Source organism: Fundulus heteroclitus, chromosome 12 (genome assembly GCF_011125445.2).
Source record: "Fundulus heteroclitus isolate FHET01 chromosome 12, MU-UCD_Fhet_4.1, whole genome shotgun sequence".
In the NCBI taxonomy this organism is placed as follows: Eukaryota; Metazoa; Chordata; class Actinopteri; order Cyprinodontiformes; family Fundulidae; genus Fundulus; species Fundulus heteroclitus.
In genome coordinates this window covers 14,231,986-14,247,352 of record NC_046372.1, presented here as the reverse complement: position 1 = coordinate 14,247,352, position 15,367 = coordinate 14,231,986, and the positions used below count along the sequence as shown (strand labels likewise).

At 37.9% G+C, this 15,367-nt stretch overlaps 1 protein-coding gene across 1 annotated transcript in view; it reads right to left on the bottom strand.

Annotated features, from left to right (window-relative positions):
* Positions 1-15,367, bottom strand: part of tmem8b (transmembrane protein 8B) — a 70,506-nt gene that overhangs the window by 28,912 nt on the left and 26,227 nt on the right. The window contains exons 6-7 of the mRNA XM_012865664.3: positions 13,970-14,352; positions 506-602 (exon numbers count right to left, since the gene is read on the bottom strand). Coding sequence (XP_012721118.1) covers positions 506-602; positions 13,970-14,352 — 480 coding nt within the window. The remainder of the gene's footprint in view (positions 1-505; positions 603-13,969; positions 14,353-15,367) is intronic.

Here is a 15,367-nt window from a genome sequence, read left to right as displayed (position 1 = left end):
AATATATAAACTGTACAAATGGATGATATGATTCATCTTTCAAAACTATTCCATACTCGACAATCTATACTCATGTAGTGGAAATTGTTGTTCTTGTTTTACTTAGGCCCTAACATAATCGCAGCCACTGTTTTCAAGCAGTATGCTGGTGAAACATTCCTGATGCAGGACAAGTTTCACCCCATTTATGAACATGCAATACTCTAGTTGGGGGCTCACGCCCATCTTATCTCATGATTAACAAAAGCCTTTGCGTAGCAAGAAAACAACTATGTTATAAATATGAGTGTTTGAGCTCTGGCTGACAGAGCAGCTTGATATTTCGCATCCTGCTGTGCTCCTCGCTGCAAGTTTCAATAAACTGTTTGAGTATACTCATCCTCTGGTAATTTTCTTATTTGAGGTGGGTTTTTTTTTTTTCCTCCCAGAACACTCTACACGTGGCAACTTTGTAGGAACCCAGGATCCTTTGAATGTAATTGCATCAGAGATAAAGCCAACATACCTGATTCGCATTTCAGCGATGAATTTTCCCTCAAGAAGAGAGGCATTCCGTGATTAAGGCAGCCGAACACGGTCAGATTTGCTCCTTTCAGCGTAGACTGCAGGAAGAAGAAACAGTAGAAAATGCCAATCATCTGCACACCCATCAACCGTCTGCTGCCACCGTGCCAGCGAGCTCACGCTATTCATGATTACCTCGGGCCTCTGCTCTCCCCAGCCATGAAACAGTATACTTTAAAACTAACAAATCAAGTGAAACCGCTCTACGTCTGTCTGCCAGAGGCACCTAGATGAAGATGCTGGCAGTTTATCTCCTTACAGCATCAATTATACAATAACATGCTCAAGCATTAAAAGGAAATTTAGAAAAAAGTTATCGAGGCGTGTGGAGCGGCACACGCTGATATAAAATAGCTCGCGCCACAGAGGGGGAAATGGAGACAATCTGGTGTAGTGTCAGCACAGGAAGAAAAACAAGATGACAAAAAGCAGTAAGAGAAATATGAACGTATTCATAAATTATCAACGGGTACTCAAGCATTTTAACTGACACTTCACAAGTTTCTAAATTCCACTTAGTCACGCTCTTCCTGTCTTTCCCAGTGAATAAATCAATGAACTGGTTTATAACTAATATAAAAACTGCCCAACTTAGTTAGTGGATTGGAAAGTGCCCTCAGAAACAGTGAAAGTCATTTTGTCTGAGATCAAGAAAGAAAATCACAGAACAAGTATCCAGTCATTAAATGCATTTACTTTGTGCCTAGAGGGAAATAAGGACATCTTAAGGCAATTATTTCTAGGATTTATAAGATTTCTATCACCTCCCCATAGCAGGAAATAAGCATAATGTATATGCAGGGAGCTGGCAATGTTGTTGATTAATGCATTGACAAACACTTTGCCAGGTGCTGAGATTTCAGGCTTCCTAAATTCACCATCTGGCCTGTACTCTCTTGGTGGTTGAACTAAATCAAGTCCCCTGGCATTTTCAGATGGTTGCACCCCCTCCTTCCCGCCATGTTTCATTGCAGCTCTACCCTTAAAACCTGAAGATGAAGAATTAAGTGAAACACACTCAAGTGTGGGAAAACAAAAAGAGCCAGCCAGACACAGGCCAAGAGGAAGCAAAGATGTAACCGTTTCTTGTTTTCTGATGCAAACTTAAAAAATCTTTAGGAGTACTTAATGGCTTGTATAAATAACCCAGCTCGTAATCATCCGACCAATTGGGGGAATTTCTAGACCCTTGCAACTTAATCCCTAAATGTTTGATCGTTAAATATATTTAAAAAAAATAAACTAAAACATGCCTCTGATGTGATGGTATAAGCATTGTATCCTGCCCTTACGCACTAGAACAGTGAATCCATCACCACTGATCCCAATAGCCATGCTTTATTCAAACCAACAGTGCATAAAATACTGAATAAACTAAAAATAGGACTTCATGTTCTGCAAAATACGTATGTTTAACTTTCTTGAGGCCAGACCGGTATAACATGCATTCTTTACTACTCCAAAAAAATGCCAAGATAGGAGACCTCGTGATAGCAGTTTAACAGATGCAGAGAAAATAAAACTTAGGAAAAAAACATCTGTTAAAAAAAAAACATTGAGAATAGTGTAGCTGGGACCAGGCAATTATTTTTAAGTGTTAAAACACAAAAGAGGGGTGTTAGAATATTTAAATGAGATTCTAAGTCTGTGGGGGTCTCACTGTGATGAGCATCTCCTTTGAAAGCAGTATTAAGTTGAATTTTATATATGTTTATAAATTGCTAATGTCGCTAACTGTAACTAAGCACCAATTGAATGGAGCTAAATTACAATCCACATAATAGAGACCATCTGAATCATCTGCAGAAATGTAACTTCAACATTTTTCATACAAAATAATATGTGTCTTAAACTTTTGTTGCATGCGGCATCTTGGGCTCTTGTTAACAAATTTGTGGTTGGCGACTCTTTAGTAAAGACACAAATTAAAAACTATTATCCAGTTGTTGTGTTGCTGATTTGGACCACATTCCCAAATAGAACAGAGCAAATATGACTGACTAAACTCTAAAGCTTTTTGCTGTCTAGGAGAAGCATATAATTTTCTATAATTCAGTGTCCATTCAACTCTATGCCATCTCCAATTAAATAAGAAACAAGTATAGTTCTTCACCTCACTCTGCATGTAACACAGCAACTGGACTGGTAGGAGTCTAAAACATGCAATTTCGCTCACAAGAAGGCAAATGAAAATCTGACACCTTTGTAACATTTGCACCTCCAGCTATGGCATTGTATATTTATTAAAAAAAAAACAACCAAAAAAAATACAGCAACGGACTGATGGATGTGAGGACAGACGGATGTGAAGATAAAACTAGGTCACGGATCCATCAACAGATAGGAGATACAAGATAGGAGGATGCAAGTGTCCTCCTATCTTGTGTACCATCGCCCATCAAATAAACCTGAAGATAATATTTCATCCCACCCAAATAAAGTCTGACATCAAATATTGAATTTGACCGATTCAAAGAAGCTATAGTCTGCCATACAAATAAAGAATGGTGAGGTTATTTTTAATATTTTTAAGAAGCTGCACCTGCACCCCTTGCACCTCGCAGAAATTGAGGCCTTTTTCAGAGTCAGAGGAATCCTCAGAGGTGATCTACTGTTCCACCGCGCTATCTTTACAGGAGATCCTGTCTGGGGCGATCCCTCTTCTTGATTTGCCGTAAACATCCTGGTTCACCGGTAAACACCGGGAATTAAGGAAGCAAGATTATCTCAAGATACAGCTGATCGTTTTGCGAGTTTCATCTTTTTCCAGATTTATTATCTCAACTCCCTCTGCTCGGGTGAAAGCAGGAAACCTTTTTTTTTTTTTTTTTTTTTTTTTTTTGCCGAAACTCCGCTCTGCAGATGCGTGCGGTGCTTAAATTGAGATTTTTACGATAACTTCTGAGGCTCCGTTTGTCTTCCAGGTTTATCTACCTCGAGCACTCTGTATCTGTCCTATTCAGATACAAAGGCCAACGCTTTTCAGGGGATTAAAAGCACTTCATAATAAAGGTGTGTTGCTGGGCCATTATTGTGATTCGCTTTTAATTACCATAATTTCTTGTTCTAGTTTAAGCCCCACTATAAATTCATGTTTGTAATTTCAATGATTTTTTTTCCCCTTTTTTCTTTTTTTTTTCTTGCTCAGGTTGTTATTTACAACCTGTGCATGTAAAGCACTTTGTAGCATTGTTGTAAAACATAGCCACATTAATCACATTTAACAGTGTGATTTATATGCCGGATCCATTATGCATCAGTTAGTTATGATGGCTGAATGTGAGTGGCAGAGGCATAATTTAGTCTGGAGTGCCATCTACCAACAAATTACTAATCAAGGTTTCAAGATGAGGGTGGAGGGGGGGTGGGGGAACTTGGACATTTCTTGAATAAAGCGAGATAAGAATACCTTTTAGGGCATAAATAGAGGAAAATATGTGAATGAATTCACAAAATCTTGGTTTTTAAATTTTCAGCCCAATATAACCTGATACCAGATCACGGATAAAGCTGAAAAGTGTTCTTTGTTCAGCACACTATGGTCTTCCAGATAAATTAACTACATTATTACTGTCTATTTCAATAACTAAACAACAAAAGCTAGACAACCCTCTTCATTTCGATGTACCTAAATCAAATCCAGAGCAACCAATTACCTTCAGATGTCACCTAATAAGTAATTAGAGTCCACTTGTGCGTAGTTTATTCTTAGTGACTATACAGCTGTTCAGTGAAGGCTTCAGAGATTTGGCAGAGAACATCCGTCAGGAAACCGCATCATAAAAACCAAGAAGCACGATAGACCGGTAAGGGATAAAGTTGTGGAGAAGTTTAAAGCAGAGTTAAATTATGAAAGAATTTCAAAAGCTTTAAAAACCATCATCTGAGAACGGAAATAGCAAAACCTAGAGACAGCCTGCAAAGGTTGCTAAAGACTTGAGAGTGCCGGAGGTTCAGCTTAGAATGGCTCAAAACGCACAGCTAGACCAAAGCACATTTATTTGTTAGAATGGTCCATTAAAAGGTTTTACTAAGTTTCAAATGATGATGATGATGATGATAATATGACAAGACTCGAAAATTCTGTTTACAGAAATGCAGAAAATGGTAATTTCACAAAAAAACAAAACAAAAGACTGTGAAGAAACTTGTCAGCAGCAAAAACTGGTGGTTCGAAGCATGGGACACTTCAGATTTTTAATTGTTAAAAAAATATATTGAAAACCCTGTCTTATTCTCCTTCCACTTTACAATAATTTTCCATTTTGTTGTGCCACTTGGCCCCGTCTTCCAGTGTTTAATACCTATTTAATGCCGATACCTATTTCTCTCCTATAAATAAGTATTGGCTGAACATTTACCATAGCTATGTGCTCTTTTTCATCTGATGGACTTGAAAACTGGCTCTGAGTGTATCTGCTTAGCTGTGTGTAGTTTCCATTACGTTTTTACTTTTCTCTAGCATAAAAAGTACTTCTGGATCAGTGCCTCAGTGTTCTTTCTGTGTCTCTGCTCTGATTTTATACCCCAGTCAACCATGGCAGATGGCCACTCACACTGGGACTGGTTCTGCTGGAGGTTTCTTCCTGCTAATGTGGGGTTTTCCTCTCCACTGTCACTACATGCATGCTCGGTATGGGGGATTGCTGCAAAGTCAACGACACAAAGCAAACGACCGTCCACAGAGGCCACACACTCTTCAGGAGGAGTGAATGGTGCAGTCTGCTGGCTTTCTCTAGATAGAAAACTTTTTAACCTATCTGTCTGTATGATTTGATTAAACTGACTTTTAATCTAAAGGGCCTATAGGTGACAAGTGTTGTGAATTGGCGCTATAGAAATGAGAAGTTTAAAGGGTGAGAATGTTTTTGCAAGGCATTGTATGGGTGTCTGTTTTCATCGGTAGATTCTAACTTTTCCTTATCTAATCAGAAGTTTGACTATAATTTATGAAGACATCAAAACCTCTGAGAACTTTAATCTTGCTGAGAAACAGTGCTAATATTTTCTGGGCCTTTCTTGGTTGATTTAATTGGTGATAGACATGCAAAACATACAAACTTTGACATTTACAAAGGTAAGCAAAAAGGTGCCGAATGAAGCCACAGCACATTATGCCGACTCTCCTTTACAAACACGTCTACCCATCAATTGTTTTTTTTTTTTTTCCCTTTCCTTTCCTTTTCTATTTTCTTTCTTATTTTCTTCTTTCTCCTTTTTTCTTTTCCCTTCATTTCTTTTTTCACCTCTTTCCCTTTCTTTCCATACTCTTAAATGTGGTTCTTATATCAAGTAAAAAAAGACATTTAAAAAAAAAATAATAATAAATAGCTTCACTTTATAGATCAAGACATCATATTCAATCAAACTAAATTGTACAACTTAATTGTTTTAAATTAAGTTGTACATTTTACATTTGTTAGTTGATTGTTGGGCCTTTGATTCAAATATTTTATTCATAACAAAATATAAATCATTGATGAAAACCTTTCTTACTCTCACATATTTGCTTTTACTTCCTAAATTAAGGAATGAAAGTCGTTCTTGTTGTCGTGGTATTCATCTAATTCAAGCCTTTTTTGCCACTCAGCTTGGGAATCCATAAAACAGACAGTTGAGAGTGAGTTAAAATACATATAAAGAAAATCACTGAATGTGATTGTTTTCAATGTGACTTACGTTTCAAGGTTGTCTCTTTAAAACAAAGAAAGAATAGGTTGAGTTATTGCAAAGTATTCAAACACCAAAACAAAGCAAAAACACGATTTGCAAGGGAATTTTAATTTGATAAACAAAAAATTATGAAATAAAAGTGAAACTATTCAGGCGTATAAATAGCTCTGACGAACACCACGTCGGCGCTTATGCAGCTTTTACACTTGACTGCAATCACTTGTGAGTACTTCTATTCACTGGACATAATTAAAAAAAGCACGCAGCAGTCTGTCTGAGGTCTCAGGGGATGGTGGATGTGAAAGATAAAATCAAGTTGAAATGGTTGAGAAAAAACGCCAACAATTTGTTTAATGGGATTCTGTCTAAGCATTGAAAATGCCAAGAACCACCATAACTTGAAAAAATCTGAAATGGAAAAATTCTGCAATAACACTAAATTACTAAAAGTATTTTCTTGTCTGCCTTCACACACATATAAACGTTAGTGACGTCCCCTTCCTTATCCATAAGGTTTAAATTAAGGTCAGCCCACCCTTTGCAGCTATGACAGTTTCAATTCTCCTGGGAGGACTTTCCAAAACGTTTTGGGGGGTATGATTATGAGAATGTTTGACCGTTCTTCTACAAGCTTGTACACCTGTGAGCGTCAAAGTTATTCAGTGGCCCCTGGATTTAATCGCTTGGATTGGTGGGCAAATACTTTTGGTAATGTAGTGCATCCGCAGATCCCCCTGCTCTACACTGTATAACAAACTTCCTACATTTTGATCAGAAAGGTAAACTTCAGAGGAGTTTCAGGAAAATGAGACTCGATGTTTTCTTATAGAGGTCAGTGACCCTCATAGAAGGACAATCATCAATGTAGTACTCCGTCAGTCACGCTTTCACTTTAAAGAGGCCAGAGAGAAGCTATTACTCACTGTAAGGCACGTGTTAGTCCCTTGGGTTAAATTCTTGGTTCGAATAGTAACGATATGATAAATTATACTTTATTGTGCCATGAGGAAAACTGTCATGAAACTCGGTAAAACTGAGATTAAGCTATCAAACTACAATTCCCTTTAGGGCGTGCAAAAATGAAACCAAGCAAAAAAAAGAATCACCTCACTTTAGTGAAAAAGATAGAAAAAGCCATGATTGTCGATCTTACTTTTATTCTCACAGGATACAAATAACATTGATGTTAGGATGATTCCCGTATTACAGCATGTCAACAGTTCGACAAGCAGGGGCAGAAAAGCGCCACCTTTATACGGAGGCCTCAGACCTCGATGCGGTTGTCACGGGTTCGAGTCCCAACCCAGAGACCTTTGCCGCATGTCATCCCCCTTCTGTCTTTACCCATTTCCTGTCTAGCAGGCAACAGACTTGTTGCCACATCTTGATTCTTTTCCTTTTCAGCCATTCTGAAATTATTAATTTGTTGCTTGACCTGGGATGATGAAGTTAATGACTCCATTTCAGACCAGCTTCACCAGTGGGACAGACGGCCTCAAATCTGACTCTGTAATACTTTGGTGTACAGAGGGGATCTTGGTCAACTCAAGGACTGCAAAGTGTCCGGGCCCGGGTTATCCATCCACCTCCACCTCCAAGCTTGACAGCTGGCATGACACACTTTTTTTTGCCACAGGTGCTGCTGTGCATTATGACCAAACATCTCCACTTTAATTTCATCTGACATTTTTCAAGAACTACTGCGGTTAATGGCACCATGATCTTTATGGAGAGGTTTTCTGGCAACTCTTCCAAAGACACCGTACCTGTTCAATGTTTTTTTTCTGATTAGACCATCATGAACTCTACACATTAAAATGATAAATGACATCTTTAGAGCCCAAGATAGAGCGAGAATTGCTTGTCTAAGGTCACTGCTGATAACGCCTTCTTTCATATTGTTTTGAGATACAACTTCATGCTTTCAGACCAGCAAACTGACAGAATTCCTGCCTTTATAGAGGTGGCCACCCTTACTGATGATCAAGTGCCTACGTCTGTTTAATTAGCAGCACTTAGCTGCCGGTTTCCATTTTAAGTCATTTGAAAGGCAGAAGGGTGTGCTTAATTTTCCCCATGACTTACAGCCAGTCATGGACACATTCTTTTACTTATGACTGCACGCCTAAACAAAGCCGTGGGGATTATAGCTCGCTTCTTCATAACTAAAACATCCATCTGGGTTTGGTTTTGCTTATAAGTTTGTGTCAGTTTGTTAATACTAAGCACTTTTACAAAAATATAATTAATATATTATATGCGCATGCATTTATGAAAAGAACAATAAAAACAGCTTTTAAATTAAACATTTATTTCAACGCCGGTGGATTTATTTCCAAAATGATAAGTGTGACATTTTCTGATCTACTATAACTGTATTCTAAATTAAAGAACTATACAGGACATACTTTTGTAATGGAGATACTGTATGCATGTCAAAAGCAAAAAATAATCTAGCAACCTTTTTTTGTTTAGTTTTTTTTTTTACTTGGAAACAATTATAAAGTTAAGATGAGGCTAAAAGTATTGAATACAAGGGTGTAAATACAGTAACTATCAATAAATTCTAATATTCAGTTAGATATAGATTCACATATGTTAAATGAGATATTACAAAATAAGACTTAGAAAAATGCAGATGATTTTACATATTTATTTCAGGCTTTTCTATAAAAAGATGCCAATGTCAATGGTTGTTATTTAATAGTATATATTGTTAAGAAATTGGTGTAAATAGTTTGTAAAAAATTGATAATCCCTGTTTACGGTGCCTTAGTTCATGTGTGATTTATTTCTTGAAATCCCTTGTGACATTTCATTAATAATGTGTCATGCTTCTTCATTTGCTGATTTGTTTCAAAAATGATCTTTTAGGCCTCCCATAATCACACTTTGGGAAAATAAATTAAAATGAGGACAATATGGTCTAAAATAAATGCCCTCATCACATTGGCTTTTATTTCTCTCTGAGTAGTTCAAAAGATAGCAATAACATGATTAAATCAATTGTCTGTCAACTGAGAAATCAGTGGAAATAAGAGCCATATGTATTCCGTAAGCACTCTAGGACAGAGGTGGATGTAAATAACACAAGAGCTTCAGCTGTTGTCTTCTAAAAAGTTTCAAGATCATCGCCAAGGGGGGAGAAGTCTGTTCATAGAAATGATATACCATGACTCTGCCTCTGAAAACGACATGAAGCGGTTTAGAAAACTATCAAACCAAATGGCTTTATCACAACTTTCTGTCCTCTTCGACATGTGCAGAAGTAAATTCAGACTAATGCACACCTTGTATGATCTTTCTCTTTCTTCTCGGTGTGACAGGAATTCACCAAGACTGGTTGTCCAAAGCCAAAAACCACACCAAAGTCCTGAAGACAGACCAGTAGGATGACGCATAATTATGGTTTTGTAAAGAAATCTTGAATTACTCCTAATTTCTGTGCATTCTACTTCCAAAGAGACAGAAGTTTTTTCTTGAAACCTACTTTATTTTTATTTTTATCAAAGTTTTCTGATACGTTGCTGCTTTTATGTGTCATGTCTGTGTCACATCTGACCATTCTTAGTGTTTTTTATTTATTTTTGGTTTGCTAACTCTTTTGCTCTGAACTATAAATCATAGTCAATTATTCAACAAGTAGTCATACGAAGGCTCCTAAACTCAAGGGATGTACCAGTGTTGTGTTCACAACATACGACTTGACAAATAAACAATTTTTGAATGCGCCTTTAGTTACTCTGTGTTTGGCAGCTTGTCAAAACCACAATTTACTCCCAATTTTGTTGCTCAATTTCTGAATCAAGTAAAGTAGCAGTCTGAAACGCATAAAACACTTTTAGCACTAGGCAGGTCACTCACAAAGAGCTTTCAGCTAAAAATTAAAAAACAGTTAAAAGATCAACTGAGAAATGATGCATCATTCAGGTCCCGTGTCAGCTTTTTGCAGGGAAGGAAAAACTTGCCTGAAGAACTGTTGGCCAGGTTCATTTTAAAAAGTTAAAATGAATCCCATGCAGTATATTAGTATATAAATCATACTGTATATCACCATAGAGACAAGAACAGGGAACACGCAAAGCCTAGTCTGCAAGATGGTCTCCCCGCAAGTGGCAAAGTCAACCTCGCAGTCACTAAAGTAACAAACAAATTAATGACAGTCAATTATTTTCCATTTCCTCATAAGTTTTCTGTTTGTGTTTGTCTCTGACATTTTGGGAAACGGGCCTGTTTACCTTCTTGGTAGGGGTTAGATGAAAAGATCGATTATCAATTTCATCCGTGTGTGCGTAGTGGAGAGGAAAGGATGTGTTTAGCCTTGCCCATCACAGATTCTGACTGCAGAGAGAAACAGCATGGAGGCTGCGGTGGCATTTCAACAGCTTCAAACCTGCCACGTATACATGCAAAGCTGCAGTGGGAGTCATTTCCACTTAGGAAAATCATTAATTTCACATCCAGTTTTGTCATTAACCAGTTGGTCAGTATGTCTAAAATGTCTTAAGGTGACAAGCTACTGTATACTTCATTAAACTAAGGAATGTCCTTGAACAATACGTTTTCTGCATGCACAGATGTGAATCTGATATCAGTCAAACTCCTGGGAGGAAAGCAAAAAGGGGGATATTTTCTGAAATGTCAGGACATTCCTTTGAACCAAACAATCAAAAGATATCCGTTTTATGCCTAATCCTCTGCGTATTTCAGTACTTGCTGGCTTGATCTCTATTATGAATGAAAAGTTTAAAACTCTATCTGCCAGCCTTTTTGGTTCCCTGCAGATCTTCAGAGCCACTGCAGGTGCATTCTAATGCCTTCCCCATCTGACATATGGATCACCTGAGACTTATCAGATCTGGAGGATTTTTGCATTTTGTCTGGTCTCAATTAGAGGCATATGTCACAACTCCAAACATTGATGTCTTATTTGTCTTGGCCTTATTCTGTTGCCATAGAAAGTCTACCCTTACATATGCATCCAAGCAATTTAAATGCAAAAGGCACATCTCATAAAAAAAAAAAAAAACACGATTCCTTTTTGGCACAAAATTTCAGAAACATCAATAAAGAAATGTCTGTAGAAATGTGAGCATTCTCACAGCAACTTTACAGCTGGTGCACACATGTTTCTGGACCTATTTGACACCAAGACAGCGTGCAGGGATACTGTTAATAATGTGAAAATAACTACTGCAAAAATCAGAGACACCTGATAATCGTATGCAAATAATATATCCACATGTATGCAATTACATGACAAGATATCACTCTGAAATTATTGCACCCTGTTGGCTTATTCATTTTTATTTTGGTTGTACACTTTGTTTTTGCTGTATTTGCTCGTAAACAAAGCACTTTTGTATATATATATATATATATATATATATATATATATATATATATATATATATATATATATATATATATATATATATATACACATACATACATACATACACACGCACTCACATACATACATATATATATCTATATATATGTAGATATATATTTAGATATATAGATGTGTGCACCGTAACAAGACCCGCAACAGGAAGTACGATACTGAGTAAACAAGAGCAAACAATGGAGCTGAGCGAGCCTAACAGAGGTGCAAAGAAAAGAGCTTAAGTAACTCTAACCCTGTAGATCGAGTTGGTCTTTGACCACGTCAAGCTGTCGCTTTACTCTTTCTAGTTCTGCGATAGTGCCAGCAGATGGCACGGCTGTGTTTATGTGTGCTGATCGCACCAGGTGCTAAATTCTTTTCAGGTTCATCCATCCATCCATCCATTTTCTAACACGTCTATCCCTTGTGGGTTTGCGAGGGGTGCCGGTGCCTATCTCCATCTGTCAATGGGTGAGAGTCGGGGTACACCCTGGACAGGTCGCCAGTTTATTGCACTTTTCAGGTTAAAAATAAATAAATAAACACTATCAGAAAAAAATGCTTGGCGTACATCATTTTATTTGAAGATGAATAGTTTTTTGTGTTTTCCTTTTACGGCCAAAATATGTGACTAGGCCCTTTTAACAAAAATAACTTTGGCTTTATAATAGAGTTAAATTGACATGGCTTATTGTAAGGGGACTGTGTATTTAGTGATTGAAATGACTTTTCCAAGATGTTGATTAGCTCAGTCACTTTAGGTTATCCAAGGGCAATCACTGTTCTCAGAGCCACAACCAGTCCAGGAGAGCTGCCTGGTGAGAAGCCATGTCCTGCCTGCACCCATGCAATGGTATGTTGCTGAAAACCCCAGACTGGGGGTTTCAGTAATAGAGGCATTATAAAGATTGCTGTCATAAGGATAATATCAATCCCTCTGATGCCCAGGGGAAACAATATTAAAAGCCTGTGCGCCATCAAACATGATTCTCTGTTTACAACATCATTACAAAGTAGTGGTTCAAAAGAGTGGTATTCTTGTTTTCTGCCAAATAAACTACAGTTTCAGAGCATCCGAAGAAGCCCCCCAAATGCATCTGGGTTGAGCATAGGTGGAAAATTCAAAGGCTCAATCCGAATACCCTTTTAGAGTAAGAAATCGTTAGTGCGTCAGCGGTCGCCATTATAAGTGCTGTCCGAATAATGCAGTCAGTAAGGAAGGAGGTTTGCTTCATCTTGTGGCTGTTTTTGCCTAGAAACCCGATGACGTCCCTTACCGGTGCGAAAAGCCTTAAGGTATCCCATAATCATTTGCGTGACATGACATCCCCTGCATGGAAATCAATGAAAATGTCTGGAGAGCAGAGAGCATCCACTTTGTAGTTAATTTTCGGAAGGCTGTAGGACCAGATTTGACTCGCATCATCCATGTGCGTTTCCGTCACGTAATGAAGTTGGAGTTAAAGGCTGTCCGAATTCAGCACAGCAGTCCGAACCTACTTTCCTATCCACAATAGAGTTCTTACTGTTGACCCCATGACAGGTCAAGGAACAGGAGCTAGAAGCTATCATTAAGGGTGTTTGGATGGGGCCTAAATGCCTGAGCATCATCCTTTAACCCCGCATACTTCTACATTCAATTTACAAATGTCAAACATCTAGAGCTATCTGTCAGCAAAATGTTTTCTTGATTTAAGTGAGACGATTTCAGACGAAAATCTGCAGTCTTTGTACATGCGGATCTGATTGTAATCTGAGCTCATGCACCAGAAAATAGATTCAGGGACAGATGCACGAAGCTAATAGCGAGTGCTAAGTGTTTGAAGATCTGTCTTTGTATGTGCTCCAAATTCAGAAAATTGACACAAAGGTAGATATATTTTTAATCTTCTAATGAATCAGTTAAAGGGATGCATCATTCCACCGTCTTATAATACAGAGCATCACTTATTTATTTGGACACACCGTTCCTCCAGTCATATATTTCTCTTTATATTTCTCAATCAGGTTTGGGATTAGAGCTTTTGTTTAAAAAAAAAAAAAAAAACATGCAAATGCTTTGAGAAAAAAAAACTGACATTGAAATAACCCCAAAAGATACACAACCTTGCCAAAAAAAATTATGCTATTTGAATTATCCCAGCCAAAGCAACCAGCCAAAACAAATCAGTCACAAAATGGAAGAGATTGCAGGACTTTGTGAATTAACGCGTCAGAGCATTAAAAATCAGGGAGGCAATGCAACACAGACCGAAATCTTAGAAAACGTTTTACAAACTATCTAGAAGCATACAAATCTAACAACTCAGCAATGAAAAATACCTTATTAATTCAAGAACTTACCAGGTTCAGTTTGAGTTCCATATTGAGGACCCCTCCACTGTCTAAAACAGGCATCAGGTTGATGGCAAACACGGCAGCCCGGTCTGGTGGAATGGAAATGTTTGGACCAAAGAAGACGTAGAAGTGCACAGAGAAGGTGTCCAGCTCGTTACGCAGGGTCGGGCGAATAGGCCAGCATTTGTTCGTGTCTGCTGTGGGGGCGAGGTAAATGATGCTGTCCTCCGAGGTGTGCAGGTGACTAGCGTTCTGGGAAAGGGCCGGCAGCGACGCCATCAGCAGCGTGTCGGACAAGGAGAAGCCTATCGCTGTTCCGAAAGACTGAGGCATGTTCATGGACGAGCTGGACTGTGCTCTCTCCTTCGATGAACTGGGTTTGGAGCAATCTGATCAGGAAAAGAGATAACATTTAAACGAGGATAAATTATTGTGCTGTGTAAAAGTATTCTATTTTCTCACATTTTGTCACCGTCCAAACACACATTTTAACATATTTTATTGGGATTTAATGTGGTAGAACAACACAAAATAAAGTGAAATTGTTAAGGGGAAGGAAAATGAAATAGAATTTTCATAATCTGTCACAAATAGAACTCTGAAAAGTCTTCTGTTGCTTTTTTTAAGCCCCTTTACTGAGAGACTATAAACTTCTCACAGAACACAGCTGAATCCATCATATAAAGATGGTAACAGTGGAAGTAACAGAAATGTCGTTTCCACCAAACGGACAGGCCAGGCAAGGATTGTTTTAATCTGAGACTCTGGAGGAGCTGCAGAGATTCTCAGCTCAGCTGATAGCTATCAAAACCAAAACTAATATTACTGTACTCCATAAATCTACCCTTTATGGACGACAGGCAAGAAAATAATATGTTTATGCCTAAAAGCCACAAGAAGTCAATGATCCATATAAGAGAAAGGGCAACCAAGAAGGTGGTCTGCCCAGATGAAACAAATGAGCTTTTTGGTCTATATGAAAAAACGAACAGTGGACATAACCCTTGACACCCCATCCGTACCGTGAAACACTGGAGTAGAAGCATGTTTTATTTAGTTATGTCAAATCCATTTGAGCAGGGACAAGACGTAAAACTGTGTCATATTTCATATGTCCTGTACATAGGCCCTCTCTCTGAAGGCTAATTCACAGGCACTGGTTAGGCTTTTTAGAGATTAACCTTTAAATCTAACAGCACAAAGAATCATATTTAAAAATAACAGTAAATTAAGACTTAATACAATAAGACTTAATACAATAAAACGTCAACCTAAAAACTGCTAATGCTAGAAACATTTTCAAAATGGGAAAAAAAACAACTTCAACAAAGAAAGAAAAAGAAAACAATGCATAAATGGTGCTGAGCAGCAGAACTTGTACAAGTTTTAGTGTTCACACATTTG